General features: G+C 40.9%; 3 protein-coding genes across 5 annotated transcripts; 2 read left to right on the forward strand and 1 right to left on the reverse strand.

The window, feature by feature from the left end:
• Window positions 1-102: 102 nt before the first annotated feature.
• Window positions 103-3,718, forward strand: LOC114444227 (thyrotropin receptor-like). 2 transcript variants are annotated; one of them, XM_028418685.1, is made up of 11 exons: window positions 103-284; window positions 362-433; window positions 605-679; window positions 861-935; window positions 1,064-1,138; window positions 1,216-1,293; window positions 1,575-1,643; window positions 1,734-1,811; window positions 1,911-2,099; window positions 2,277-3,363; window positions 3,430-3,718. In XM_028418685.1, the coding sequence occupies exons 1-11, from the start codon at window positions 118-120 to the stop codon at window positions 3,670-3,672; spliced, it is 2,208 nt and encodes a 735-aa protein (XP_028274486.1). In that variant the 5' UTR covers window positions 103-117; the 3' UTR covers window positions 3,673-3,718. The 2 variants fall into 2 exon arrangements, with proteins under 2 accessions (XP_028274486.1, XP_028274487.1); XM_028418686.1 differs by lacking the exons at window positions 362-433; window positions 605-679.
• A 354-nt stretch (window positions 3,719-4,072) lies between these two features.
• pomk (protein O-mannose kinase) lies at window positions 4,073-6,582 on the reverse strand. The gene is made up of 3 exons (XM_028418691.1): window positions 6,411-6,582; window positions 5,585-5,860; window positions 4,073-4,934 (listed from the first exon to the last, which is right to left on the reverse strand). Exons 2-3 carry the CDS (start codon window positions 5,852-5,854, stop codon window positions 4,167-4,169), a joined length of 1,038 nt encoding a protein of 345 aa, XP_028274492.1. The 5' UTR covers window positions 5,855-5,860; window positions 6,411-6,582; the 3' UTR covers window positions 4,073-4,166.
• Window positions 6,583-6,880: 298 nt separating this feature from the next.
• On the forward strand, window positions 6,881-21,881 carry pam (peptidylglycine alpha-amidating monooxygenase). 2 transcript variants are annotated; one of them, XM_028417646.1, is made up of 27 exons: window positions 6,881-7,022; window positions 8,777-8,908; window positions 8,994-9,097; window positions 10,197-10,317; window positions 10,597-10,654; window positions 11,104-11,191; window positions 11,437-11,528; window positions 11,905-11,988; window positions 12,182-12,230; window positions 12,591-12,658; window positions 13,164-13,244; window positions 13,327-13,403; window positions 14,131-14,234; window positions 14,467-14,660; window positions 14,768-14,827; window positions 15,914-16,186; window positions 17,799-17,928; window positions 18,118-18,234; window positions 18,322-18,394; window positions 18,585-18,795; window positions 19,010-19,213; window positions 19,287-19,402; window positions 19,519-19,612; window positions 19,800-19,850; window positions 20,090-20,344; window positions 20,444-20,503; window positions 21,012-21,881. In XM_028417646.1, the coding sequence occupies exons 3-27, from the start codon at window positions 9,003-9,005 to the stop codon at window positions 21,185-21,187; spliced, it is 2,931 nt and encodes a 976-aa protein (XP_028273447.1). In that variant the 5' UTR covers window positions 6,881-7,022; window positions 8,777-8,908; window positions 8,994-9,002; the 3' UTR covers window positions 21,188-21,881. The 2 variants fall into 2 exon arrangements, with proteins under 2 accessions (XP_028273447.1, XP_028273446.1); XM_028417645.1 differs by lacking the exon at window positions 15,914-16,186.
• The last annotated feature ends 5,453 nt before the right edge of the window (window positions 21,882-27,334 follow it).

Below are 27,334 nucleotides of genomic sequence, written 5' to 3' on the forward strand. Positions count from 1 at the left end.
TCATTGCATGATGACATGATCAATTTTATTTTGAAGGGCTACACCAGAAGTGCCAGAACTCCGGGACTGCCCAGTCCTTTTCTAAACTTCTTCACTGCTTGAATTGCTGCTTTCACAATGAAGCCTGACTTGGATCTACGGTGTTTTCTTACTATCATCATCATTAAGTTTTCTCTCTCTCTGGATTACTGTCCGTTCCACTGCCAGTGTGACTGGGACACCCACAGTGTGTCGTGTTTTGGAGCTGAAGTCATGCCTGATTTTCACACCAGCACGCAGGAGGTGTAAGTGCCCACATTCCTTCAAACACTGATTAGAGCTACTGACTGTTGCATTGGGTTGTTGTCTATTTCTGTTCCAGGTCGCTTGCGAGCATGAAAATGTCTTCTATTCCCCAGAATGCCTTCGCAAACTTGCCAAACATATCTCACATGTAAGAATGACATTCCTGCTTTATCTCTCCTTTAGAGCAGATATAATTATATTCATGTGGGACTAGTCCCTGCTGTTACTGCAAACCAGCTTCTCCTGTCTGCTTCCATAATGGAACATTTAAGATGTTGCTCTTCTTGCTGTCAAACGTGTTTGCATGTGTGTTTTTCAGATTTATCTCTGACGATGACACTTTAAGATATCTGGAGGGCCATTCTTTCTACCGTCTGCCCAGGGTCACACACATGTGCGTAAGCCCCGGTACCATCAACATAGCTAGCAGCCTCAGACCATGCTGTCTCTGTCCTGGAGGACACAGGATTGTGTGGAGAAGTTGCACATGAAATTGCACATAAACCACAAAACAAAAATATTGATAAAATATCAAAATCATAAGACAACAAATATATTGTGTGTGTGCCCAACAGACAACTAACGAATATCAAAACACTGTCATACATTGACCAGGAGGCATTTAAGGAACTGCCTAATTTAAAATACCTGTAAGTATGATTCCATTTGCTGATGATTGAGCGCAATATTTTTATGAGGAAAAAAAATTCTATTGTTGGTTTTTCCTTGTAGCTGCATGTACTCACTGGCTGCTGACTCACTTCTTCTATTTAAACAGAGGGATCATAAACACAGGTCTCACCTCATTTCCTGGGCTACAGTACATCCAGTCCAGCCAGGAGGATTTTGTTTTGTACGTAACATTTAAGCAGAAATCATCACAGTAATGTAAATATTCTAATATCCAAGATCTTTTTTTTTTTTTAACAGGGACATATCCGAGAATATCTTCATACAAGTGATATCTGCTAATTCTTTTACTGGGATCTCTGTGAGTCCTCTGACCCTGTAAGTCCATCAACATGATAATGCTGTGATTTTGAGATGCCTGCACCAGTATGTATCAGCTTCATTACATTTAGCATGTTAATTAGTATGGATATTATGCATTAGTGTCACTGCATATTGATAACCAATTTATAAATTCTTCATTCATGTTTCATACATAAGAGTATGACCCATCTGGTTTGATCACATTATGGACATAATATTTTACCTTCTGGAATATAACTTGTAAAGTAAATGGAAGGTTTAGATTCATTGTTTGTCTGTTTTCTTCTGTTTGTAAGTATGTTACATAGCAATGGTGTGAAAGAGATCCAGCACTATGCGTTCAACGGGAGCAGACTGGAGGAAGTGTAAGGCATTTTCCACCATTTTTTTTATCACCCTGTGGTCTGTGTGTGTGTGTGTGTTGCTTCCCTTCTCATCTCCTCTCTATTATTCAGGTACCTTCACAGGAATGTGGATTTGGAACGAATAGATGAATTTGCATTTTATGGTGTGATTCAAGGTCCTACTCATTTGTGAGTGACTGCAAAGTTCAGAATGTTTATGACATAACACATATTTCTAGATAAAGCTAGCTTTGTGCCCTAATGAATTCATCTTGTTTTTCTTCACAGAGACCTTTCAGAAACCAAAGTGCGCTCTCTGCCTTCAATAGGTATGGAGACCATTGAAAAGCTTCGAGCTAAAAATACATGGGCCCTCAAAGTGCTGCCCCCTATTAGAGCCTTTCTCCATTTACAGAGTGCTGAATTGACCTTCCCGAGCCACTGCTGTGGTCTTAAGATGCTGAAAGGCTGGAGAGGGTAAGTAAGAGACTTGAAAAGCTTGGGAAATGATTGCCCACATTGAATTTCTTTTTTTCCTCATTTGTGTTACCAAACCGCCTTCACACCCATAGTATGTTGGGGTACTGGGGTAAGCTCTGCTCTTATCTTGGCAACATAAAAACATTTGACAGTGAATTCTTGTCTTTGTTCAAGACCCTTGGAGGCTGTGTTTTGCAACCTGACCATGGCTTCTTCAGGAAGGATGCAGAAGCCTGCTGCAGCTCCCTCTCAGAAGCACCTGGGACACAAAATCTCCCAACATATATCAGACAGTTTTAACCTCCCACCGACTGATGGTACTGATCATGATCCCAACAACCACAGCTTAATTTGCCCTGCAGAACATTCTCAGAGCGAGGGTGTGTTTTATGTGGAATTACCCACAGATCATCTCAGCGAAGGTTTGGAGTTTGCACTGTGTAACAAACTTCACACAGATAATGAGCGCTCATGCACCCCCATGCCCGACGCTCTGAACCCCTGTGAGGACATTCTGAGTCACGGTTTCCTCAGAGTGCTGGTGTGGGTGGTCAGTTTCTTAGCCATCTCTGCCAACCTTCTGGTGCTGTTCCTCCTGCTGACCAGCCAGCAGAAGCTGTGCATCACCCGTTTCCTCCTGGGTCACCTGGCTTTTGCAGACTGCTGTATGGGGGTGTACTTGCTTCTTATTGCATCTGTTGACTTCTACACACGCTCACGTTATTACCATTACGCCATCGCTTGGCAAACAGGAAGTGGCTGCAGTCTAGCAGGGGCGTTATCAGTGTTTGCCAGTGAGCTATCTGTGTACACATTGACTTTGATCAGCCTTCAGCGCTGGCATGCCATCCTCTACGCAATGAGGCCAGACAGGAAGATGAGATTGCGTCACGCAGTTATGCTGATGCTCATTGGCTGGCTGCTATGTGTGATCCTCGCTCTGCTGCCCATGGTTGGTGTGAGCAGTTACCAGAGGGTGAGCATCTGCTTACCCATGGACATAGAGACCACTGCTGCTCAGGCCTATGTTGTTTCAGTCCTCATCTTCAACGTCATTGCTTTTATGGTGGTCTGCTTATGTTACCTCCACATCTACTGCATAGTGCACAATCCACAGCATGGCTCAAGCAGGTGTGACACCAGCATGGCCAAACGCATGGCTGTGCTTATCTTCACCAACTTTCTCTGCTTGGCTCCCATTTGTTTCTACGGCTTATCTGCAGCTCTCCACCGACCACTGATGACCATCACAGATTCTAAGGTGTGATTCATTTTTTTAAGTCACCTTATTTTAGGAAAAACAACTGATTTATGTTTTTCTCCATAGGTGCTGCTGGTACTTTTCTATCCTTTCAACTCTTGTATGCACCCGTTTTTCTATGCCATCCTCACAAAGGCGTTTCACAGAGACATGTTGATGTTGCTGAGCCGGATGGGGCTGTGCCAACTACAAGCACACCTTTATCGAAGTCAACTTGTCAGCATTGCTCCCTACAAACATAAAGACACGATCCCACAGTCCAGCACCCACATCCACAAACATATGGGTATTAGCAGGCTGATAAAATGAACACAAATGCAGTTCCTTTCTGAGCTCATAGAGCATGGAACATGATCCTTTCAAAAATAAAGTAACAGTACAAACATTCTAAGCCTGAATGTAATGATTTGCTATAAATGGATTATGCATTACCTAACATATCCCACATTGGAAACTTCAGATGGGCTATTCTCCAGCACCACTGTGACCCTGTAGTACAGGACAAAGACAGTTTGATAAAAAAAACTGAGGTTGAACGAGTGGATGCTGACATCACTTCACTTAATGACCACAGAATTTTCTTATTCTTACACTTGGTCTAAAGTGTTGTTGAGTTGTGCCCAAAGATGAAGCCTGAGTTCATCGCCTTTGCCAAGAGGTAAACTCCAGAGAGAGATTAATAAATAAATATGATTAGGCTGTAAAAACAACATGTCCAAATCTAGCATTTATTATTATGAACAACATTGTAAAACAGAGATTTGAACTTTCATTGTATATGCTGTTATCAGGAAGACAGTATTCTACAGCATGTCTCTAATTCCAGAGTTGTCTCGCACCATACTGTATACCGATTTGTACACATTTAAAACATCAAAAGCTGAAGGACGGAGCTTTGAGTCTTCCTGTTTACACTTCTTGTGGACCTGAAAAAGGTGGAAGTGGACTAAATCCCCTCCAGTTACCCCTCCCATCAAGAACGATGTCACTTCAGGGATCTTCCAGATATCTGTCTTCTCATCGTACTCAGGCATGAGGTGGTCAGAAAATGGCTCCCCTTTGTCTTTGAATGGCCACAGCTGCTCTGGGGCCACAAAGTCTCCTGTGAGCTCCCGGTGGCCACATTTCACCAACAGGCCTCTGGAATGGTCCACCTCAGGTAGCGCGTCCAGGTCGTTCACTACCAGGTGAAAGTCATTCGTCAGCAGGAACTGGGACAGAGTTTTCTCCAGGCTGTTGGAATCGCACATGACTCTCCGTCCAGCTGGACTGTTATGGAGGTAATGGAGTATGGAGATGTAATCTGTAGCCAGCCTCAGCCGTACCTGCCACGTGTTGTGTTGTTTGTACTGCTCTTTTGAAAGAACACTGTCTAAGTTGAGCAGAGAGCCAAGTGGGTGGTGCTCAGTGACAAGGGTGTGGTCTTCAAGACAAAACCCCACTAACTGAACCACAAAGGGGCTCTGTAAGGCCTGTAACATGGACAATCCATGGAGGAAGTCCTCCAAGTAATCCAGAGAGGACAGCATGGACACAGCCACCTTCTGACCTTTCCACTCAGACAGATAAACCTGAGGAGATAACGGTGGATGCTGCGGTCAAAAAGTCTGCCAGCAACAGGCTTCATGTAGCAACTTTAGTACATTTTCACAAAAAGGTTGCCATCAATCATATTGACCTATATTAGCTTGATGAGCAGGGCCTGTGCTTTAATTGGAGCACATTCACAACATTAGCACAACAATCGTTTGTCAATGGATCTATTCCCAGCAGACGTTTTAAAAAGGGTCATGACACAAAAAGCACAGATGTCACTGCAAACATTAACAAAGGTTGCATTTGATTTAGGTGGGCCCTTTCAGGCTCACTGACTGACGTGGCTTAATGGCACTCCTAATGGAACTCAGCCTTCATTAAGATTATTAATTACTGGAAACCTTTTCCATGCTTTTCCACATATATCAAATGAAAATGTTCTGCTGTGAAAATGATCTACTGCAGAAATGTCAAGATAACATGCAGGGGTTTTAAATAAAATAGAACTTTGGTATACTTACCTGTTTTATTTTGGTAAATGCTGACCTATATTTATCTATATATTAGCTTTCATTAGCTTGAAAATATGCCAAAGTAAAGGTGGATATTCTTGGTATTAATAACAACAAAACTATTTCTTTCATTAACAGCAAACAAAGCTAACATACAACATAAAAAAATCTACCTTCTTAACGGCTCCCTGGCCAATCAGCTTCAGCCTGCGTACTTCTGATTTCATCTGTGAGCACTGGAGCCAGGGGGTGCAGTTTTTCATTGTGACCATTTTAAAGTGTTTAGGAGCACAGCCCCGCCGAGGGGACACCAGCTGTTCATCTGACTGGTACAAGGAGTCCAGATACAAGTAGATCAATGCATTACTGAGGAGCAGAGCTGCAAGGCACACCAGCACCACCGGCACACTGTGGGTGACTGCATTACTGCTGCGCTGACTCATGGTGCTCTGCAACCAACATGGAAAACAAAGGTGTGTGAGGAGACAGGAAGCAAGGGTCTTTTAAGATTTTCAAGAAAACAAACATCTTCCTATGATTTACCTAAAGAAATACACATTTAACACACGTACCTAAGCATAGCAAATGAAAACAATCACAACTTGTGTGTCAACATTAGCCTTGAATATTTGTATGTGCCAACATCCCCAAACAGTGTGGTAATTTTTAGTTAATCCACAAGTCCTGGGCTCACCCTGCTTCTGCCTTAATAACTAATCTGTGTCAGACTGTATGGCCCGGTACTAGTTTGCATTCAGTAAAACCCACATTAAGAAATAAGCACATAAATCCTGCTTGGACTCCTTGGCTGTAATTACACAATATGGTTTACAAAAGTCTTGCTTCAGCCGTAAAGGGAGTTATGACTGATACATTACGACATGTGGATCAGAGGAAAGACTGGCAGTGAGATTACGTTCACTTTGAACAGCAACAACAACCGGCAACAACTTAAGCTAACGTTACTGTCACATTATTTAGCCACATTTGCTAACATACCTGTCGTAACACGGGTTCACATGGTGTTATGACTCATCAGAGACTTCACGGACAGCAACACGTCTGATGCTAGAGGAAAAAGTGTGTGAAAACCAACACACAACAGTCATCGTTCAGTGTTTTGGCTCGTGAGTTCCAGCCGCTGGGAGCCGGATACAGACAGCAAACTTCCTGCCAGATTTCCACAATAAAAGCAACATTTTGCGCGTACTAAAATAAATAAATAAATAAATGAAGATACGTTAAAATAAATACATAAATAAAAAAAACCTAAAACGAGAAAAGAAAACTAAAAATTAAATAGCTTAGCAATTAAATAAATAACTACTGAATACATTATTAAATTATATTAGATTTGATTTTTTTTTCATTTGTGTAGTCGCATTTAGCAGTCCCAGCTGCTTAAAGTAGATCAAAAACCTAACTAAAAAAAGAAAGAAAAGAAAGAAAGAAAAGAAAATCGTACTAAAAAACTTTATAACATAGTTCTGCAGAATTAATGCTTTTACTCTGAAAAGCGGAAGTGTGGCTCACACAGCTACTCACCACCAGCGAAACACAGGTTATCTCTTCCACACGGACGCTTGGAAGACGTCCAGCGGCTGCGAACAGGTATTGTTTTATATCCTGAACACATTTCTTCAAATTTCCTCTTCTAGTCGTGGTTTTATTTACTATGAGCAACGATGCAAACATAATTGGGTAAACTGCTCCCTGCTGTGACTCGATACCATGTTTAAGCTGTCATAACACAAACCAGTGCTAACGCTAGCTTATGACAATACAACGTTATTAGCCCAGAAAGCGAAAACTACTGTTCTTTATCTTTATATGTTGCTTGCTTGTACAGAGGGGCGGGTGTGTGCACCGCTTAGTTAAAGATGGCTATTTTATGTTTGTCGTTTCCTGTTCAGTTCAGGCGTTGGATCTGCTTATTGTAACAGTAACGGTGTCTTTACGTCATTAAAAACATCAATTTGAACATATTGGTCACATCACGATACAGTACATTTTGTGTTTATTTCCTATCAGATGTCAGATTTTTAACTAATCTCAAAATTACCTGTAGCTTTGTTAATATTGGCACTGACCTACCCTGAACTCTGAAAAGGAACCACCTGTCGTGTTGAACGTATTGCTGGGAAATCAAAATAGATATAAATGTGTTTTTGTACTGTTTTTTTTTGTGTGTGCGGAGTACGTGCTGTGGTCCATGAGTGGGAAGAGCCCTGTTTCCATAGTTTCCTCTATCTCCTCAGTGGGCTGTGATGTCAGCACAGCACTACCCCTTCACACTCCTCCTCTCTCCATCATCAGCGATGAGTCACCAAGCAAGCTGAATATCTCAATGATTTTTCCTATGCCATTTATAAGTGTAGTGTTTCACTTTAAAAGTGACATAGATAAGCAAGACAGGAGCTGTGTGGTGTGCAGCAGAGCAGCTATTTATATCACTGTTGCTATCAGTGTATTATGTCTGGGTGCCTTCATCTGTTACTGTTTGTTTTTGCAAATCAGCGAGCAGGGCTGCTCTATGATCATGTTTCTACGATTTACGTTTTCTACAAGCATGGCATAAAGTGAATCTTGTGTAATTGAAGGTGCTTAATTAGACAATATTATGCCATTGGCCATACGCTGTTTGACAATTTCCATAAATTAGCATGGCAGATCATTTCAACAGGTCCAAAACCATTAATAGTATTGCTTGTGAGTATTGGCAGAGTTTGTGTTGATGTTATTCTAATTTGCCAGTGCTTGTGTTTTGTTGATTTGTAGGTCATTGATCTGTCTCAGATCTTATTTAAGAGAATGAGGAGAAAAGTGCACACAGAGAAAGAATGGCACTGATGGGAACACAAGGACAGTTTGTTTACCCTTTAAAGACAGGGCAGCAGTAGAGGGAGTACTCCTTTTATTAAAACAATACTGTTATGTGTGATGTCACGCATTAAGTTAAATAACCCAATGCAGAATAAGAGACTTGATTATATTGTATATAATAACATTGTGCAATATATGATGATATTAATGATGTGTACTTGTGAAATATTCTAAAAGTTGGACGAGACAGCTCTACTTTCATTATTTGTATTGGATTGCAACTCATCATTATTATCATCAAGCCTGCTTAGTTTGCTGCTCGTTCTGTACATTAATCAATTGATGGGTTGATTAAAGTTGTGAAAATTGTCACAAACACCTCTGCAAAGTCTGAGGCGTGTGTGTTCATAGTGCTTGTTTTTCTAGCTGAAAGAACACTTCATATAAGTAACTAGAAAAGAAAAACCTCAAACACTTCTCTTGCGCCAATCCTTAAGTATCAATATACTAATCATTGAGCTTGTTGTTTTTACTATTAACAGGTGGTTTCTCCAGACATTTGAACCTTTTTACCAGCTGAGAGGTACCAACAGTAAACTGCAACATGCTAAAACACTGAAGTCTCTCTGGAATACTACCTTCACCTCCTCAACCAAGCTGAGCAAAGAAAACAGGTGTGACAGGCGCTCTCTTGTGTATTTTATCCACCTGTCCCACCAGCACCAGAGTATACTGACAGCCTCTGTTTCACATTTGCAGCCAACAGACATGATGGGAACCCCTGTCGTCTGTGTCGTGGTGCTAGCATTCATCTGTCACTGCCACAGCCTGGAACTGCTGAATCCCCTGTATGGGTCTAAATGGTAAGAAACAAAAGTAATTTTCGTCTGGGATGGAATGGATTTGTTTGTTTTATCTGTTAATTCTGAAGAAAGGCAAAGGACTATATAGCTACCTGTTGATTGGGCATGTTTTTGACAGTGCTGCTGTTCTGTTTTTATGTTGACAGAATTTTTTTTAATAAAGGACAAACAAATAAAATAACTTTCAACTCGTTCTAACACTACAAGCAAATGTGTAAGAGTTGGAATGTTCTCATTAAGGATGTAGTAAGCAACCAATTAAGAAGACTGATCATTTCTGTGTTACAAAATATGTCCAGTTGATTCTGACGTATGGTAAGCAGGAAATCCATTCATACCAGAAGGCCCTTTTTACCCAACGTATCTTTGTAAAAATCTCTTTAGTCATTTACTAAAAAAAAAGAAGAACTTTGCTATAGCACAACCCAAATATGTGTCAAAACCTGTCATTTCACAATCTGCATTTGGTTGATAGCTGTTGTTGTTTCCTGTGCATTTTCATAGCAGAAGTGGAGGCAACTGCTGCATGAAATATGTACACAGAGGCAGGCCTTATGTGTCAGAATGGAACAATTTGTCTTAAATATTTAGTTTTAGATGACCCTGAACACACAATGTTCTGTTAATTCAGAATTCAGGCTGTGTTAGGCTGGACAGGAAGCCTCTATGAACTGCTGTATTTTGTATTCTGCTGTACAGATGTTCTGTGGAATTTAAATCCGGGCTTTGGCCGGGCTACATTAGGACAGTCAGGCAACATGAAAACATGTTTTTCTTCACGCTCATGCTAAATGCAGTTGGGCGCCTTCCAAGCCGGGCTGATGGAGTGTTACAGAGAGAGCTCCTTCGTAGTATAGAATTCAGTGTGCTTTAATAACGAGACCTTCAATTCACAGGTGTTTGTCTCTCTAACTTAAGACAATCAGTTCGATTAATGACACCTGTTTTAGATTAGAAGTGTGGCAGACAGAATTTTGCCAGTGAAAAATATGTTTTATTTTGTCTTCATGTATAAATGGGTATACATTAAAGGATTATTATATTTGATATATTAAGTATCCAGGTTACAAACCCACTGTTTCTGTGTCCCTCCCCTAAGGTCTCAGGAAAATGTCTTCAATCCCTCCGGCTGTGGGTCCAGAATCAAGCAGCAGCAGGTCTTCACGAACCCTTACAACTTCTCCCTGGATGTTCGGATGCCCGGTGTTACACCGACTGCAGTGAGTCTGGTCTCTTTATCATACTACATAGGACTTTGTCACGATTTTCTTTTGACTGACGATTATGGTTTCCTGTAGATATGCTGAATAAAGTAATTCATTATAACTGAGTGGAAAATTAGAATACTCTCGAGTGCAGGATGAGTCGTCATTATTTGGTGACTATGTCTGTAAAATACTAAAAATATGCACTTTTTTGGTCACTGTTTAAAATTCAGAAGGATGTTTGGTGCTAAACACTTCAGTAATGAATGTTATTGTGTCTTGGTGACATTTCAGTCGGACACTTACCTTTGCATGGCGTACCCTGTTCCAACTAGTCGTGATGCATATATTGGTGAGTGTGTCTTCTTTAAAGTGACAATAATAGATGGCTTGTCTTTACAGATTACTTCATAATATCTTTGCTGTACACAGTTGGTTAAACCTGCTCAGGGCCTGTCTGTATGTTCTCAGCACAGATTTTATTTCTATTTTTAAGATATTTTTAAGACATGTCAGTGCTGTTGGCATGTAGCTGGTGATTTCTCTCTTTCACCATTCTGACTGCTGATAGCCTTGTGGCGTCTAAACACTGGTCTGTTTACTCAGTGAGAGGCTGTAAAATACATCAGCTCATCTTGAACCTTTCCATCTTTGATGTAAGGATAACAGCCATGCTCAGCGTTTGTATTTCAATCTGCAAATCAAGCTGAGACACAAATGGTTTTATTAGGTTTTGTGCTCAAAGTAAGTTAAATAGCATTAAATATTAAACATTTTAACCCCAATGCTTTTCCTTTCTAGTGGATTTCACCCCTCATGCCAGTATGGACACAGTGCATCACATGCTGCTGTTTGGCTGCCGGACCCCTGTCTCCAAAAGCAGCTACTGGTAACAGCTTTAAACTAAATTCAAAATGAATAGGCCTGTTAAATATAAAGGTAGCATATGTTGTTCTTGTTTCTGTTCTTTTTATACCTATAAGTGATATTTGTTGCGTTACAATAGTTTGTTCCATCCTCACAGTGCAGTGACAGACGCAGGTGTTTGTTTTGTTCTGCCTCTTTGATCCACTCCCATCTGCATTTCCATTCATAAACACAAAGAGGTATTGATTGTGTTGTTTCTGTCTCAAGGGACTGTGGCAGTGTAAAAGGCACTTGTGAAGATGATGCCTCCATTATGTATGCCTGGGGCCGGAATGCACCGCCTACTAAATTACCCAAAGGTATAACTCTTTCATAGGGTTTGTTTATTGTTGATTAAAGTAATATTTATACTCTGACCTCTAAGTGTATCCAGTTTCACTGTGATTTACTCAGGGTTTGATTATTTTCCCTCCTTCTTAGACAGTGGCGGTGACAATAATTTTATTTCGTGGTAATTTAACCTCCTCCAGAAACAGTACTCTGTGTAATTCACAGACTGCTTATCTTTTAAAATCCTTAAATGGATCTAGTGGGAAGTAGATGAAGTGAAGACAGAATGTATATTTCTCTGTACAGTTATACATATTTTTATTTTGTTGTCCCTTTGGTGTCACTTTCTTTATATGTTTTTATGACCCCCTTTGAGCCATGGTTCTTCCTTCTGTTTATTATCAGATGTTGGCTTCAAGGTTGGAAGAAATTCAGGAATATCCTACTTTGTGCTGCAGATACATTATGGAGATGTCACTGCTTTCAGAGGTAAGTCCTAATGCAACTACTGAAATTTAGAATTTATAGAAATTAGGGATGTAACCAAATACTCCAATTTAGTCAGTGTCCAGAAAAATTCAGTTAACTTCATTAGGACTGTCGCTCCATCCATCCCTGTAATAAAACATCAATGGTATTAAAGCTGTCTTCATCTTAGGTGATATTTATTCTGGCTTTGCAGATCGTCACAGAGATTGCTCAGGACTTACTTTAAGAATGACAACCAAACCGTAAGTACTTAAGTACTTAACATGTCAACATGTGGTAGTTTAAGATGTAATCGCTCTTTGTTTCTGAGGTGGTGGTGGAGGGTCAGTGTAGTCTCCACTCAAGATGCATTTTTACATTATAGTATTATCTTTACATTATAGTTTATACAAACCAGATTGGTACACATGCTTTATTTGATACACAAAGGTTAGTATTTGGCATCTGAGCATTCTGATTCTCCCTGAGCACACAGTGACTCACTATCACTCTGGTACTGTTACATTGATGCTTTAACAGTGCCGCCCATACAAACAGAGCTTCATAGCAATGAAACTACAAAGGAAGTGTTTGAAGAATGTGTTTTTGTGTTGTCCTCACAGGCAACCGTTCATTGCTGGCATATACCTGCTCATGTCTGTGGACACAGTTATCCCTCCAGGAAAAAGAGGTACTTCATCTCAAAGATTAATTTTCTCCTATCATTCTCACCTTTTAGGATATGGCATTTATTGATGCATTTTAATAGCAGCATATGATAATATACACATTGTTAACTGGCTTCTGTGTAAAATGAATGTTGTGTATATATATATATATATATATCTACTCCTAATTATGTACTCCATGTTCCAAAAGATCAAAATGTTGACATTAAATTATGCAAATATCATCACTCACTGATTTAAAAAAATACATTAATTTAGGTGATTGGAGTCTGAATTTGTTTCACAAGAGAATATAAGATGTGTGGACCTTTCAGTGAGATGATGTCACAAAGCCAAAATAATGTCTTCTTTATATCTTTGCTGCAATCACCAAAAATGTGGCATAACAGGAAATATGATGTATAGCGTACTTTCATGTCCACATGATGACACAGTAAAAGGGAGATAATCAGTGAAGGTGCTGCATGGTGATGACTGAACTCACAGTGTCTGTTTTATCTTTGTCAGTCACAAACGCAGACGTCGCCTGTGATTACACTTCATATCCTATCTACCCATTCGCCTTCAGGACCCACACACACCACCTTGGTGAGTCATTCAAAAGAACTGTCTGCTTCAGATTATGTTATTTCAGTGTCCGTGGTGATCTGGATTATTGTTTCTTACATAGGTAAAGTGGTCAGTGGCTACAGGATCCGTGATGGAAAATGGAGCCTGATTGGGAGACAGTCCCCTCTGCTGCCACAAGTATGTTACTACATCAGAAGCACTCCTTATCACTACTCGGTCTGGTTGGCTTCTTTGTTCTGCATCATAACTGTCTTTCCCCTCTTTTCCTATCTGACCTTTACTAGGAGTACGTATGTAAATGCTTCACAAAACATGTTTTATATATGACAGCCTACCGCTTCTTGTTGCCCTCAATCTTTTATATAGAAGTCTAGACAATGATGTGTAAGACAAACTGCATAGGGCAGCAGCACTTTAATTTGATCCCTGTGATGAATTTTTCTATATTTCTGTAGTTGACACTACTCAGGAACACTTCTGAAAACAAGTCCTGTATCATACCATACAGTATCTGTGATGGTATGAAACAAGATGTTCCTAGTTCACATCTGTTATGTTGGCATTAATGTAGAACAATATACATCTTGTTCAGGGAATACCTGGCTTGTTCCATTTTCCTACCACAATTTACAGTACAGACCTGTCACTGAAAACATGTGGATCTGCATCTGCAATAAAAATATATCAAACAAGACTGAGTTAAGCAGCTGGAAATAATATATACATCAAAGAATGAGGAAAAAATGTCACCTTTAAAAATGCAGGAATATGATATTCAAATATGTGCAGGGCTTTGGTAAAACATGAGAAAATCCAGCACAGTGGGTTTGCACATTGTTCATCTGAAATCAGGTTTTACAGTGAGAGTGCTGTTTGCTCAGCAGGCACTGTGTTCTCTCTCTAGGCGTTCTATCCTGCCAACAAGGATGTGAGCGTGAGGGACGGTGACATCCTTGCTGCCAGATGCGTGTTCACTGGTGAGGGCAGAACCTCCAAAACCTACATCGGGTGAGTTAATAACCCAAATGCACCTAAATTATGTTGACTCTGCATTAGAGACTAGCTTTAATTCAGTTGTATGTTTTATAATCCTGGCAGCTGTTTGTTTATGATGACACTGTATATGTGTAGAGATGGTTTTAGTCTTACAGTTATGTACAGCATTGCTCTTGTGTTTTCATAATCATCAGTTCAGTATATGAGTATTCATCTCCACATATATTTCTCTTTTTCTCTGCAGTGGTACCTCTGATGATGAAATGTGCAACTTCTATATAATGTATTACATGGACAGCAAACATGCTACTCCCTACATGAACTGCATGGAGACTGGCTCCCAGGAGCTGTTTGAGAATATTCCAGCTGAGGCAAATATTCCCATCGCTGTCAGTCCTAGTCATATGAACTCCATGATGCATATGGGACCCTCAACAGGTATACTTTGCATGTTGTTTGCATTGCATGTCTGTTGTTTAGATTAGCTATTTTTTTTTTTCTAAAAGGTCTTCTTTTTCCAACGTAAGTTTGTTTTTCTGTTAAAGCTCATAAAGATGACAGATTACTGGTGGATACAAGCAAAGCAGAGCAGGTTTTGGATCAAGGTAAGGACAATGAGCTGAATGAACAGCCCTGCAAAAGTAGTTTTCCTCATGGACTACACAGAATACACATACAGTGCCAGAATAAGTTGCTGTTTCTCACAGCAGTAGAGAAACCCGAGTTTAAAAGTTGATATGATGGAGTAAGAATTCCTGTATTTTTACACACCATTCTCTGTGTGTAAGCATACACACATATACACACAACATCAGTATGCTCTGTTAAAAATTACTATTGTTTTCATTCAGTACTTCCTACCTAATATGCAACATTCGTGACTAAGCACTTGAAAGTAGTTTTGGAGCTTGTGTATAATCAGGAGCACAGTATAAGTGCACATTCACTCAAATGTAAGGACTAGTACTTGGTCTGCAGGGTTGTCATACTGTATTTGCATGCTTATTAACATCTGCTTCATGTTCTTGTGAACAATGAGGAAGGCAAGGGGCTGTGTTGGTGGGGGTGTGTTGTTATAGGTATTGGAGAATGGATGATATACAAACAAGTATATTAGCTTTGTGACATCATAGTGCTTTATAATAGTCAGAGAGAGGAACTCATCATGGTGATTATATGTTCCACAGATACTATATTAACCCTCTGTTGCCCAAGCAGATTCTGGATGTTCTGGAAATAGAGAGAACTGAAATGTGGTTCAGGGGGTGAAGAACAGTTTAAGGTTTCTGCAGGGAGTATTCTGTGTGTTGTTTAGTGGCTGATTACTGCTGGCAATGATGTTCAGCTGTGTGGTATTAATACCTGAGAGACATTTCTGTAAGAGTCGGCTGTTTGTTCAGTGTGAGCGTGTTTTAAAAGTCACTCACTGATTTACACCACCCAGATATAAGATTGGTGTTCCTGCTGTATTGCTCAATTCATTTTTAAGTGATGACTCATATGTTAAATGTTGGCGCTTGCCTCCAAAGTGGGTGGCCATGGCCACAGTAAATAATCGTGTTTTAATTTTCGCTGTCACAGTGAAATATTTCACTCAGCTGAGGCACCAGCACAGCTAATGTGGGCTTGTACATAGCTTGAAGTCTTCTTTATTTCCACTTTTTCCTGTCCTTCTCTTTCTGTCTGTGCAGGTGACCTTTTTTCTCTTATGTCAAAGCTGCTAGGCCAGAGTAAGGACATAGTTCACTTTCAGTACAGCCCCAGGGACATGCAGAGGGCCCAGGCTGAGTTGGTGGCTGAAATTGATAAATTATTGCAAAAGAAAGATCTGGGCTTTCCCAGAGCTAATCTAGCCTTCAAAACCAGGGAGGATCCTGTCTTGGTGAGGGATAGAGATCACAAATTCCACCAGCTCGAGGCCACAGCCCACCCACCAAGAAGCAAGCCTGTAGCTGAAGGACAAGGTGGGTCCTGGACGCTCTTCTGTTGTCATTGGTGCTATAAACATCCTCCGTCTTTACCTTTTTTTCAAATATGTGCATATTGCATATATGTTGGGGCACCCCTTCAGTTTTTGCACTTTGACGTATGAGCCTGTTACTGTTAGACAATCTTTAGTTTCTTTTCTATGTGGCTTCCCTTCTGTTCTCCCTCATCTTTTTCTTTTGGTATCACTCATGGATATATGCCCTGGCTTCCACCAACACAGCCCCTTATAATTTTTTAACCAGTGCTGTTTTCAGTGTGTTTGTGTGATAATGCATTTGTACCTTCCACGGGAATGCTGACACCCATTCTTGTTCCGGCTTTGTGTTCATGAGACACTGGTATTCATTTTTTTGGAAAGACCTGCTGTCAGAGAGCAACATCGAAACGGCTCTTCTTTAGTCTTGCAGTTGTTTAGATAGACCACTCAAATTAAGGGAAAAATTCATTCAGATGTTTACATCTTGGTGTGAACATTTTACTGTTTGTTTTTTCTAACATTAGCCCACTACATTATTTAATTGAATTTTATTTATATGGCACTGTTTGGCAATGAATATGGGAGTGAGAGGAATGGTGGTGGTGCTGTTGCTGGTGTTTGTGTTCCCCCTGCAGTGTAGGCCTATAACAGGATAGCTATGATAAAGAATAAAGGCTAAGAGTTGGTCAGCTGTATTGTACCTGTGGCTGTTGCCATATCAACAAGTGACTGTGTCCATACCTATCTGCCCTATGAAGACAGTTTGTGTCTGTTTTCTCAGAAACACCAGGTCTCTGTGTAATGCCCTCTCTAGCTTGTTGCAGTTTAGAGTAATTTTGAATCTCATCTGAATGGAGTTTGTAGTAGTTAATGGTAAGGTTGTGAACACCGGATGTGACTGGATGCTACTAGTCAGCTGGTTGCCAAGCAGCCTGTGCTGAAGCATGAATGGAACATCTGAGGCCAAATGGCTAATGCCATTCAGCTGTTGTTAATGAGGTAATGAAAGCTGCTCTGCTGAAGTCAAGCAACTGCACTCTGTCCATCAAAGGCATCAGTGTGGACTGTAACTGCTTTATTTTTTTAATACATGCAGTAGCCCAGAACAGTCCCCACCACACTGTTCAGCCTGTAGATTATGTGAACAACACTGTGGCATATTTGAAGCACACAATTGCTGTAACATTTGAGTCTCTATTATTTACCCCCCACATGCTTTGTTTTTTCATGAATTGCACATTCATACATACGTACATGTAAAAATGATCATATTTTCTCAACAGTGTTTTTTTACTGTAAGGGTCTACAAGTATCTGACTTCTAATAATGTTGGATAATTGAATTGTAAGAATAATCTTATGAGTAGACCCCTTCTCCAAACACCAGCAAGGAAGACAGACATTTTTAGAAATGCAGAGAGTTCAGGCTGCTGTTTTATTTTGTCATGGATGTGTGTCTGCATGGAAACTCATTTCAACATTCTGTGGATTTCTTTATGATCATCTGGAAGTGTGATTTGAGCAAAGCAAGTGTCGGACATCATTGATAGCACAGTCAGAGTGCATTAACCTTTAGGTTTGGGTTTGTCTGTGTGTGTTTGTGTGGTGCAGACTACCATTTGGAGCAAGTCTCAGCGTGGCCACAGAGTTCTCTGCAGCTGGGTCAGGTGTCAGGCCTTGCCCTCGACTCTGATTCCAATCTGGTCATTTTCCACAGAGGTGACCACCACTGGGGAGCAGAGTAAGTGGCTTTCGCACATGATATCATTATTTTCTGTTACAGAGATTCTTGAAACTGAAAAGCTGTAGGCCATGGGTCCTGCCTGTGTGGTAACTTTTAAAATGTGCAGCTAGCATGTATTGAGTAGTCACTTGACACACGTCTGTGGAACTAGGAATAAATTCATTTGTCCTTTGTGTTTTTTTATAGCTCCTTCAACAGCCAGGCCAAATACTTGCAGAGATCCTTGGGCCCTATTCAGCAGTCCACCATTTTGGTTGTGGACCCAGCCAAAGGAAACCTACTGAAGGCTTCTGGCAGAAACATGTAAGTCATAGTACTTTGGTTTACTACACAAGCAGGTATTACAACCAAACTCAAAACTGAGTTTTCATGATTTCTATGGTTTTGCAGGTTTTACATGCCTCATGGAATAACTACAGACAAGGACAATAATTACTGGGTGACTGATGTAGCTCTTCATCAGGTAAGCCTGCAGTTAGTGTTGGAGTCTGGATACACATTATTTCATCACTTACCAGATCATCTAGTTTGTAATACTATTCTAAGCAGAAGGATTGGCTCTCAAGTAGTTACCTCACGTGGGTTCATGTACAGAGCTCAGATCCACAGTGCAACACTGACAATGAACTGTCCCCTTTCTGTACATTACTCAGGTGTTAAAGGTAAGCAGTGATGGCAGAGACACGACTTTGCTGGCACTGGGAGAGGCTTTCACACCAGGAAGTGACAGCAGCCACTTCTGCCAGCCCACTGATGTGGCAGTTGACACTGAAACAGGGAACATATTTGTGTCTGATGGCTACTGCAACGCCAGGATACTCAAGTTCTCTGCCGATGGCAACTACGTGACTCAATGGGGTGCAGGTATCTGACTCTATATAAACACCAATATCAATTTAAGAACACTAGTGTCATGACTCTAGATTATATCAGTAAAGCAATATGATTTTATCTCTGGGATTAAGAATGACCTCTAAGCAGTAGTGCTATTCCTTGTTGACAGTGACAGTTGATAAGAAATGGTTTGCCTTGGCTTCATCACATATTTATTTATGTTCTTTTTCCCTTATGACCAAAGGCACATCGGACAGGAGAAGGCGCATACCGTTCCGGGTCCCCCACAGTCTGGTGTTCCTCCCTGACAAAAAGGAAGTGTGCGTGGCTGACAGGGAGAACGGACGTATCCAGTGCTTCATCGCTGAAACCGGAGAGTTTGTCAAGGAAATAAAGAAAGAAGAGTTTGGAGGGGAGGTGTTTGCCATCACCTACAGCCCCGCAGGAGGTCCGTATAGCTCACACTCATACTAAAAGTCAGGATGTAGCTCTGTAATAAGTGCTAATTTTTCTCTGTGCAGATGGCTTGATCTTTGCAGTTAATGGGGAATCTCTGTATGGCTCAACTCCACTCAGAGGATTTGTAATAAATTATTCCACCAAGGAAATTTTAGACACCTTCAGCCCAAACAAAAAGGTAAACCTTTATTAAAAAGAAACATGAATAGATGGATAGATATTGTATGAAAGAAGAAAAGAACATTGATAAGAACATAGTGAGTCAGTTTGTTGACCTGTATTCTTTATCTGCAGGAGTTCAAAATGCCTCATGACATAGTTGAAACCAGCGATGGCGTTTTTGTCGGGGACGCAGGAAGTAACACAGTCTTCAAGTTTACTACAGGGAGTAAGCTCATCCTCCTCAACACTATAATGACTTAAAGTATCAAAAACCTGTGTGTGTGATTGTGTCTGATTCCCAGTTGTCCCTAAATTGATGATAACATGGAAATCTTTTTTTATTTATAGTTTTTACTTTTTTGTGGTGTCATTTCCTGCACACATCACTTGAATTCTTGTTTGTTTTTTCTTAGAGTTACATCGCTCTGTGAAGAAAGCTGGAATTGAGGTTCAAGAACTTGAAGGTAAGTTTTGCTGTACACTGTATTTGTATGTGTTAGTTTTATGTATATGTGTACAAAAACAGTTTCAGTCTCTGTACTGGGGTGAATTTTTATAGAACCTAACAGTCTAAATATATGTATTAAATTAAGGTTTAAGTCTAAGCAGAATAAACAGCATTATTCTCTTACTGCCACACCTGTTAATTCTGGGAAGCTTTGCAGAAATAGAAATAGCAACATAGTCTCCCTTCTCTCTGTAGAAATGGAGGCGTTGATCCAAACCAAAACAAAGCCAGATCACAACATGTCTAAGACATCAGCCATCCACGAGAAGCAGACTGTGGCTCAACAGCAAGCTAAACCACAGGTGGAGACACACGAGGAGGAGAAGAAAAAGAGCACGGCAAAGCCGAACAGAGCGGATGGCGTCCTCCCAGCTGTTATCACCACCTTACTGCTCGTCCCTCTGGTTGTTGTCATCTCTGTAGGAGTCTTCATTTGCTGGAGAAAAAACAGTGAGTTTGATACAGGAAGGACGAGACACACTTTGTGAAAAAGGACAGATTGACAGGTCTATCTTACATGCTCACTGTGACTGTTCCTCCTTCCTGCAGACCGCTGTGATGTGAAAACTGAACCCAGCTCTGTGGGAGGCATCCTGGGCAAAATAAGAGGCAAGTCACGTAACATGAATTACCTTCGCTGTGACCATTTATCAGTCCTTCTTGTTATGTTTGTGTGCAAGAGGAGCACAGGACTTGCTCTCTCTTCTTCTCTTCTGTCTGCTGCACACACACACACACACTGTTTAGATTGTACATCCGTTTGTCATGTTGTTTTGAATGTTCAACTTAATTTGGCACAATTGTTCATTTGGATTCAAGGATGTATATTGGAGGTTAACGGTCATAGGAAATGTCTTCCCTTGAGTCAGGGCTGTCTCAAATTTCTTAGTAGCAAAGGATGCTACATATAGACCCTTCACACTCCATACTGTCCCTACATCCACTAGGGACTGTGGGTTTTTTCTCAAGAGATTGGAGCAGACTCATGACAGCTACAGCTGGTTGCTAAGCGACATAAGCAGCTGGTGACAAAAATAGGAAATCCTCCATTGGCCAGAATGTCAACAACAGAGACAAAACGATAAAATTCATTGAGTGTGTGTTTCCCTCTGGCCAGGTAAAGCAGTGGGCAGCCTGAACCTGGGGAACTTCTTCGCGTCTCATAAGGGTTACAGTCGTCAGGGCTTCGATCAGCTGAGCACTGAAGGCAGCGACCAAGAGAGGAACGACGACAGCAGTGACTCTGAGAACGAGGAGTACTCTGCTCTGCCGCCGCCTCAGACGTCCTCTTAGATGCTGCAGAGCCAGCCGCCAACATTCTGCTTACATTGCTGAGATGTGGTTATTCATCATGTGTGTAACTGTTGTCAGCTGCCAATCTTACTGTTTATATATTTAAATATGTTGTTGTATATATAAAATAATTTGGCATAATTTATTTCATCTTAACTTAATTTACCCACGGTCTTGACACAGCCTTGTTGACATGATACGCTTGATTGTTTTCCCACATTCAGCTCATTTTTAATTAAAATCTGGTGTCAGATTCAGCCTTAAAATAAGAAATAAATCTACTAATGGGTTGAGAAACTTTGTATGTGTCGAAAGGAATGTATTAGAAAATGAATCGGAGGAAACTGAAATCAAAATTTAACCCATTAATAGATTTTTATTTTAAATGCACTTCACTGAATGGCTTTTTAGAGAAAAAGGGATTTATATGACTGAAATTTAAATGAAAGTGTTTCTCACAGTTGGTCTGATACTTGTTTGTTTTCAGAACAGCCTTCAGGGCTCTGTTTTAATGGTGGCACTGTGACCAGCGCAGGCAGCACAGACACAGTACTTCCTCACAGTGACACTCACTTTGCCAAAGGTGCAAACAGGTGAGCGAGTCTTTGGTATTTTGGAATAGTCGGCTTGTTAGCTCACAATTAAAGCTGTAACAAAAAAGTACTGAGCAATGGGGGTAATATATAAGGAAAAACATAAGAATGTAATTTAGTATGTGTAACGCTGTATCGATGGGAAAGAAAACACAACGCCTTTAGTAACAGAATGAGGGACCACAGTAAAAAAGAGGCAGAGTTCAGATGCTTATGATTTTGCCTTGTAAATTTGTGAGCTTTTATGACTATACATGCGGAGTGGATCAGTGATGGCGCTGCTCGCCTGATGCATGAGCCAAACTGTAAATTGCTGCACATACATCTTAAAATGGAGCCTGACATCTGCTGCTTGTGCTGGTCACTGATGTTGCTAAATTTAAAACAAGGCCCTTATTTAGAAAAAAACTCAAATGTATATTTATTTTACTGTTTGTATGTTCTAAATCAGAGCTGCGCCTAAACAGTGTTTTTTTCACATTTGTTTTTTTTTTTAAATGTCATTTCATTGTGTCATTTTAAACATGAATAGCCTCACAGTACTGATACAGTTTATACAGTTCTCCCGCTAAACAGCGTAACTTCCTTGCATAAAATAATCTTCCGTGCAGTAAAGCTACACACAAGGCATCATTGTAACATTTCTGTTTCAGTAACATTTCACCTGTAATTCGGTGCCTTTGTACATCTGCGTTTTGCCTTTCTTTATCACCTGCCATTACAACATGGTATGAAAACAGCTGCTGCTAGTAGAGCTTGTACTATACAAACTTCTCTTCCCTTAAAATGAACAGAAAATTGATATTCTATATATAGAAATATATATGTATATTTATGAGTGAATGTGTGTGTGTGTGATGCCAATCTGCCATTGTCCAGCAGCCAAATCTGAAGCACTCTAATCGTTATCTTTAACACAGTGGTTACATACATCTTGTATGGTGTAACTTAAAGGAACCACACCAGTCTGTATTTATTTATACTTTATATGGTGGCTCTCCATTTTCATAAGCATGCTGCATTTTCACAGTTTACTGAACTTTAATCTGTCAGCAGCAGCAGTGAATGGGATTGTTATAATTTAGTACTCAACAATTGATTAAGAATTTATTACTTACAGTGATTTATTGATGTAAAAAATCCCAAATCGCAATGCTCACAGATAGTTTTAGAATTATTCAATGAATGGCTTCAGCTCTGTGATATTAACAATACTTATGTTCACTGTGCTAGATTAAAGGAGTCATATTGTGTGGGGGGAAATAACTAAAATGACAGCATAAATGGTCGGCTGTAATTTAAAGTATTTAGATTGTAGCAAACAGCTAAGTGGTCCTTTAAATGTTTTCCGTTGGTCCTTTTCAAAAGCATCTCTGTATTTTAATGACCATTTTTTTTCATTATGGACCAAAGCATGTTCACATGTTGACCATTGCACTGTTGGACAAAAAAAACTGCAATCATTCCTTAATGTGCACTGCAACTACAGGGTTAAACAAGCAGCTGTATGAAGTAGAACAGTCAGAATAGAGGAGTAGAGGAAGGTAGGATCAGGACTGGGTCCAAAAAATGTTTGAACATACGTCCAAAATAAGCAAGTAGTACATTTGCATTGTACTACTCAGACAGGAAAATCTGGAGGGAGATGCACGACATAGCCCCCCAAAAAAGCAACAACTAACATGCATGAATATAAGCTAGCTCATAAAACTCAGCAGAAACGCAAAGATAGTGAGATAAAGTCCAGAATATTCATTTACATTCTGTAATCTCAGGTTTCATTTCATTCATCTCCTGTTATTACATCTCATCTGATTTTTGCCATGAAGTCTGAATGAATGGTTAACGGCATGCCATAGATTTACGATGTTACTGTCACTAATCTGATATTTGTTGTGACACTGGTTTTGCTGCAAGAGTACTATTTTCAGTAACTATGTTATTTGTGTAATAAAGTGTCTGCAAAGCATCACAGGTGTCATGGAGGTTTGTGGGATCAAGCCTTTTGTAAAGCTCAGTTTTAATGTCTTGTGTAAGTTTATGGTCTATTTTTGTGTATGTGTGAAAAACAGACCAAGGCCTTTGGATTAACCAGTTATTCATACATATTAGAGCTGTATGTATGCAAACACACAGCTACAGGATCTCATTGATGTCATCTCAGGTGTCCTCATTTGCAGGGAAACCATATGACTGAATAAACAGGCTTCACATTGGCAACACCAGTGGCTCATGAGATTAAACGTTATAAGCTGCTTTAAGTTGAGAATAGCAACAATAAGAAGTGGAGCAGTCTGAGTGTCGCAGACAATGTGGACGCCGTGGAGGAGCAGCAGCTGCTCACAGACCGTCTGTCTGACTGTCTTCACATACCTGACGCTGGAAGGTTGGACAGCACCCATCCGGACCTGACATCAGTCGGTAAGTTTGCTGCTTTTTCATGTTTCTGAGAGTGTGTGGAAAACCTTAAAGATGACAGAGAGATCCAAACATTCATTCTACACGGTAACTTGAAAACTACACATAAACAAAAGTAAGTGTTGCTGTTATCATACAAAAGAACATCATTTTGTAGTTTTATCTATTTATAGCCAACGTTCATTCAGACTGAGTGGATGTGTGCTGGATACTTAGCTGTAAATCTTTTGGCTTTGGTCGCAGGTGCGACGCAGGTGATCACACACATGTCAAAACACTCAGCAAGCTGTGTCTAAAACATGACATTTAAAATTCAGGTCTTTTCGTGTTATTTCTTTGATACCTTAGATACATATCTCTTGAATAATGGTGCAGCATTTTCTTAATGCTGAATGCTGGGATTTCAATGTCTGTTTACTTGAGTTTTATTTTCACGTCTGCATGTGTCACATGTATCCAACAGTGTTCTACAAACCAACATCAAACACAGCATTCTCATCTGTCTCTATCATATTTTCTTTGTGCTACCTTCCAGTAGATGTGACACTGCTTTTGGATTTAACAATGAGCAAGAGGGGGAGGAGGAGAAACAGCAAGAGGAGGAAGAGCTCCAGCAGCAGCAAACGTGAGTTGGGGCTTTGGGCGGAGGCACGAACGCAGTGAGGTTAATCTTGTGCTTAGCTGAGTCACATTTTTCCCACACCTGCATGCAGTCATTAAAGATGGCTGCCAGTGCCAAACAGTGGGTTTGAGACTCTTATGTTGGAAACCATGTGTGCTGACTGCCAAAAGAACATGAAAGATCCAATGTGTGTCCCAGGCTGTGGGTCTCTGCTTTCACTCTCCTTCATTTCCTCCAACAAACTTCACAAAGTTGATCATTACATTAAATAGCCCTGAGGATTTTCTTATAGTTACTACTGTACTAATTTCATTGTTTTTTCTTCCAGAGAGTGTCTCGCCGTACATCTTCCAAAAGCAGAGCAAAAGTAACAGCATCAGCTACAATGACATTGTTGAAAAGGGTGAAACAGACTCTCTGCGAAAGGAAAACGTCCAGTCAGCATCTGAAGATGAAGACAAATACAACAACGATCCCCCCAGGGAGAAAAGATTTAAACAGGATCATCATATGAACTTATTTCCACACCAGAAGAGTGTTTACACCAAAACCACCGAGGATGAAGAGAAGGGAGTGAAGATAGTGACGTCCTTGTCTGTCAGTGACATGGACGATGCCCCTCCAGACATCGTGTTTCGACAGTCACACGAGCCCTTATCTGACAATCACACACATTCATCAGCACCGGTCACAAACATCCTGAAAATTAACTGTAGCGGATCACAAGTGAAACTGGAAATTCAAGAGATTCGCCAGAGGAACTCATCCGGCATCAAAACCACCTTTGTTTTTATGAATGAAAGCGGAGGCAGTTCAGAGATGCTTATTAAGAGCCAATGTGAGAGGACATGTGTTCCCAACAACGAGGATTTGACCACTCACAGCGGAGATCCAAATGCTAATTGGAGATTCACCTTTGGCAGCATGAGTGAGCCAAGAGACGCTCAGAAAGACTCAAACATCCGGGACAAACCGAACTGCTGCCAGTGCTGCTGTGATCACAAGGACTTTACAGCCAATCAGACGTCCAGCTCACCAGCATCAAACATGAAAAATCAATGGAAAAGGAAAAGCTCTTACAAAAACCTCAGCAGTGACTGGTCCTGGGACATCCATCCACCTCGGGAGTTTGCAGACATGAAGTACAACACTTTAGAAGACCTGTCCCATGACCTGGCCTCCTGTAGGATCGACTCTTTCAGTCCTGCTGACGAACAGCAGAGAGAACTTTATCGCACCTTCACTGAAGAATCCTCATTTTCTGCACCGACGGAGGACAGGAGGCCTTCTTTTGATCAGTTATCAGAATCTGACAATTATGAGCCCATGTTCATGAGGCCCTCCCTGTCCACCGACAGGTCCAGTTTAACCACAGACTTCATCAACTGCCAGGAGAGAAAATGCTGGATCAGAAACAACAGCATCGCCACTGTAGAAAACAAAGCGCGCGCCTTTCCAAAAAAGAGACGTCAGACCTTTCCAGGCATGTCTCAGGCTCTGCAGGAAGATCTGCTGCCTTGCAGGGAATCTTTTTCCTCATTGGTCATGAGCTCGCATCCATTCCAAACTGAGGGGATGGGAGGGATTGAGCTGGAAAATGACGGGTTTGGAACAGGAAATTATAATTATTCACACGTCATGAAGAGTTCCAAACCTTCCTCAGAAATCCCAGACAGCCATGACGGAAAGCAGGTGCTGCTCAGTCCTTTCTATGTGACCAGTTCTGAGGACAATCCTGATGAGGTGCTCAACATCAATGCACAGAGACAGCACAGCAACAGAAGACATCATGCTGGACTGAAAGAGAGCTTTTCTCAGGAGAAGGAAAGCCTGGACACAGACGACTGTGACTACAAGTTGGATCAAAGTGAAGTAGCAGACAGCGGATATGACCAAGATATGGGGGAAGCAGAATTTCACAGCACGGAGCCTCTGATAGAGGAGCTGAGTCGAAAAGCCTTTGCCATACAAGTCATCCCTCCATCCTGCAGCGGCTCAGAGGAGCAAATACTGCAGAGTCACTCCGCTGCACCTGAACACAGGAAGTCCTCAGTCATGACAGTAACTGTTGGTGCGCTTGAAGAAAGACTGAGGCAGTTGGACTCATCCATGTCCTCACTGGGTAGCTGTGGGGAGAAGCAGCTTCCTGCTGCTCTGGAAGACCCCTGCAGTCCTGTGCAAGACTTAGACTTGTGCTCCATTAACACAAACGATGATGGAGAGGAGACCAAACCAGAAGCAACAGGAAGCAGCAGGAACTCTCTGCCATGCATGACTGAGGACAAACAAACAAACACACCTGCTGTCACTCCACCGTGTTCTGCCAAAGGTCTCACGGACACAGGACTCCATGCCAAAGAACTGCAAAGTAAAACTGGGAGGCAGATTGTGTCCAGATGTAAGTTCTATAAAATATTATAACATTCATTTTTTTATACACGGTCATTGTGACATTTAATGGTTTCTTCCAGCTCCCTCAGATGCCAAGGAGCATCTGAAGCCTGTGGTTCATAA

The sequence above is a fragment of the Parambassis ranga genome, chromosome 12 (genome assembly GCF_900634625.1).
Source record: "Parambassis ranga chromosome 12, fParRan2.1, whole genome shotgun sequence".
NCBI classification, from domain to species: Eukaryota; Metazoa; Chordata; class Actinopteri; family Ambassidae; genus Parambassis; species Parambassis ranga.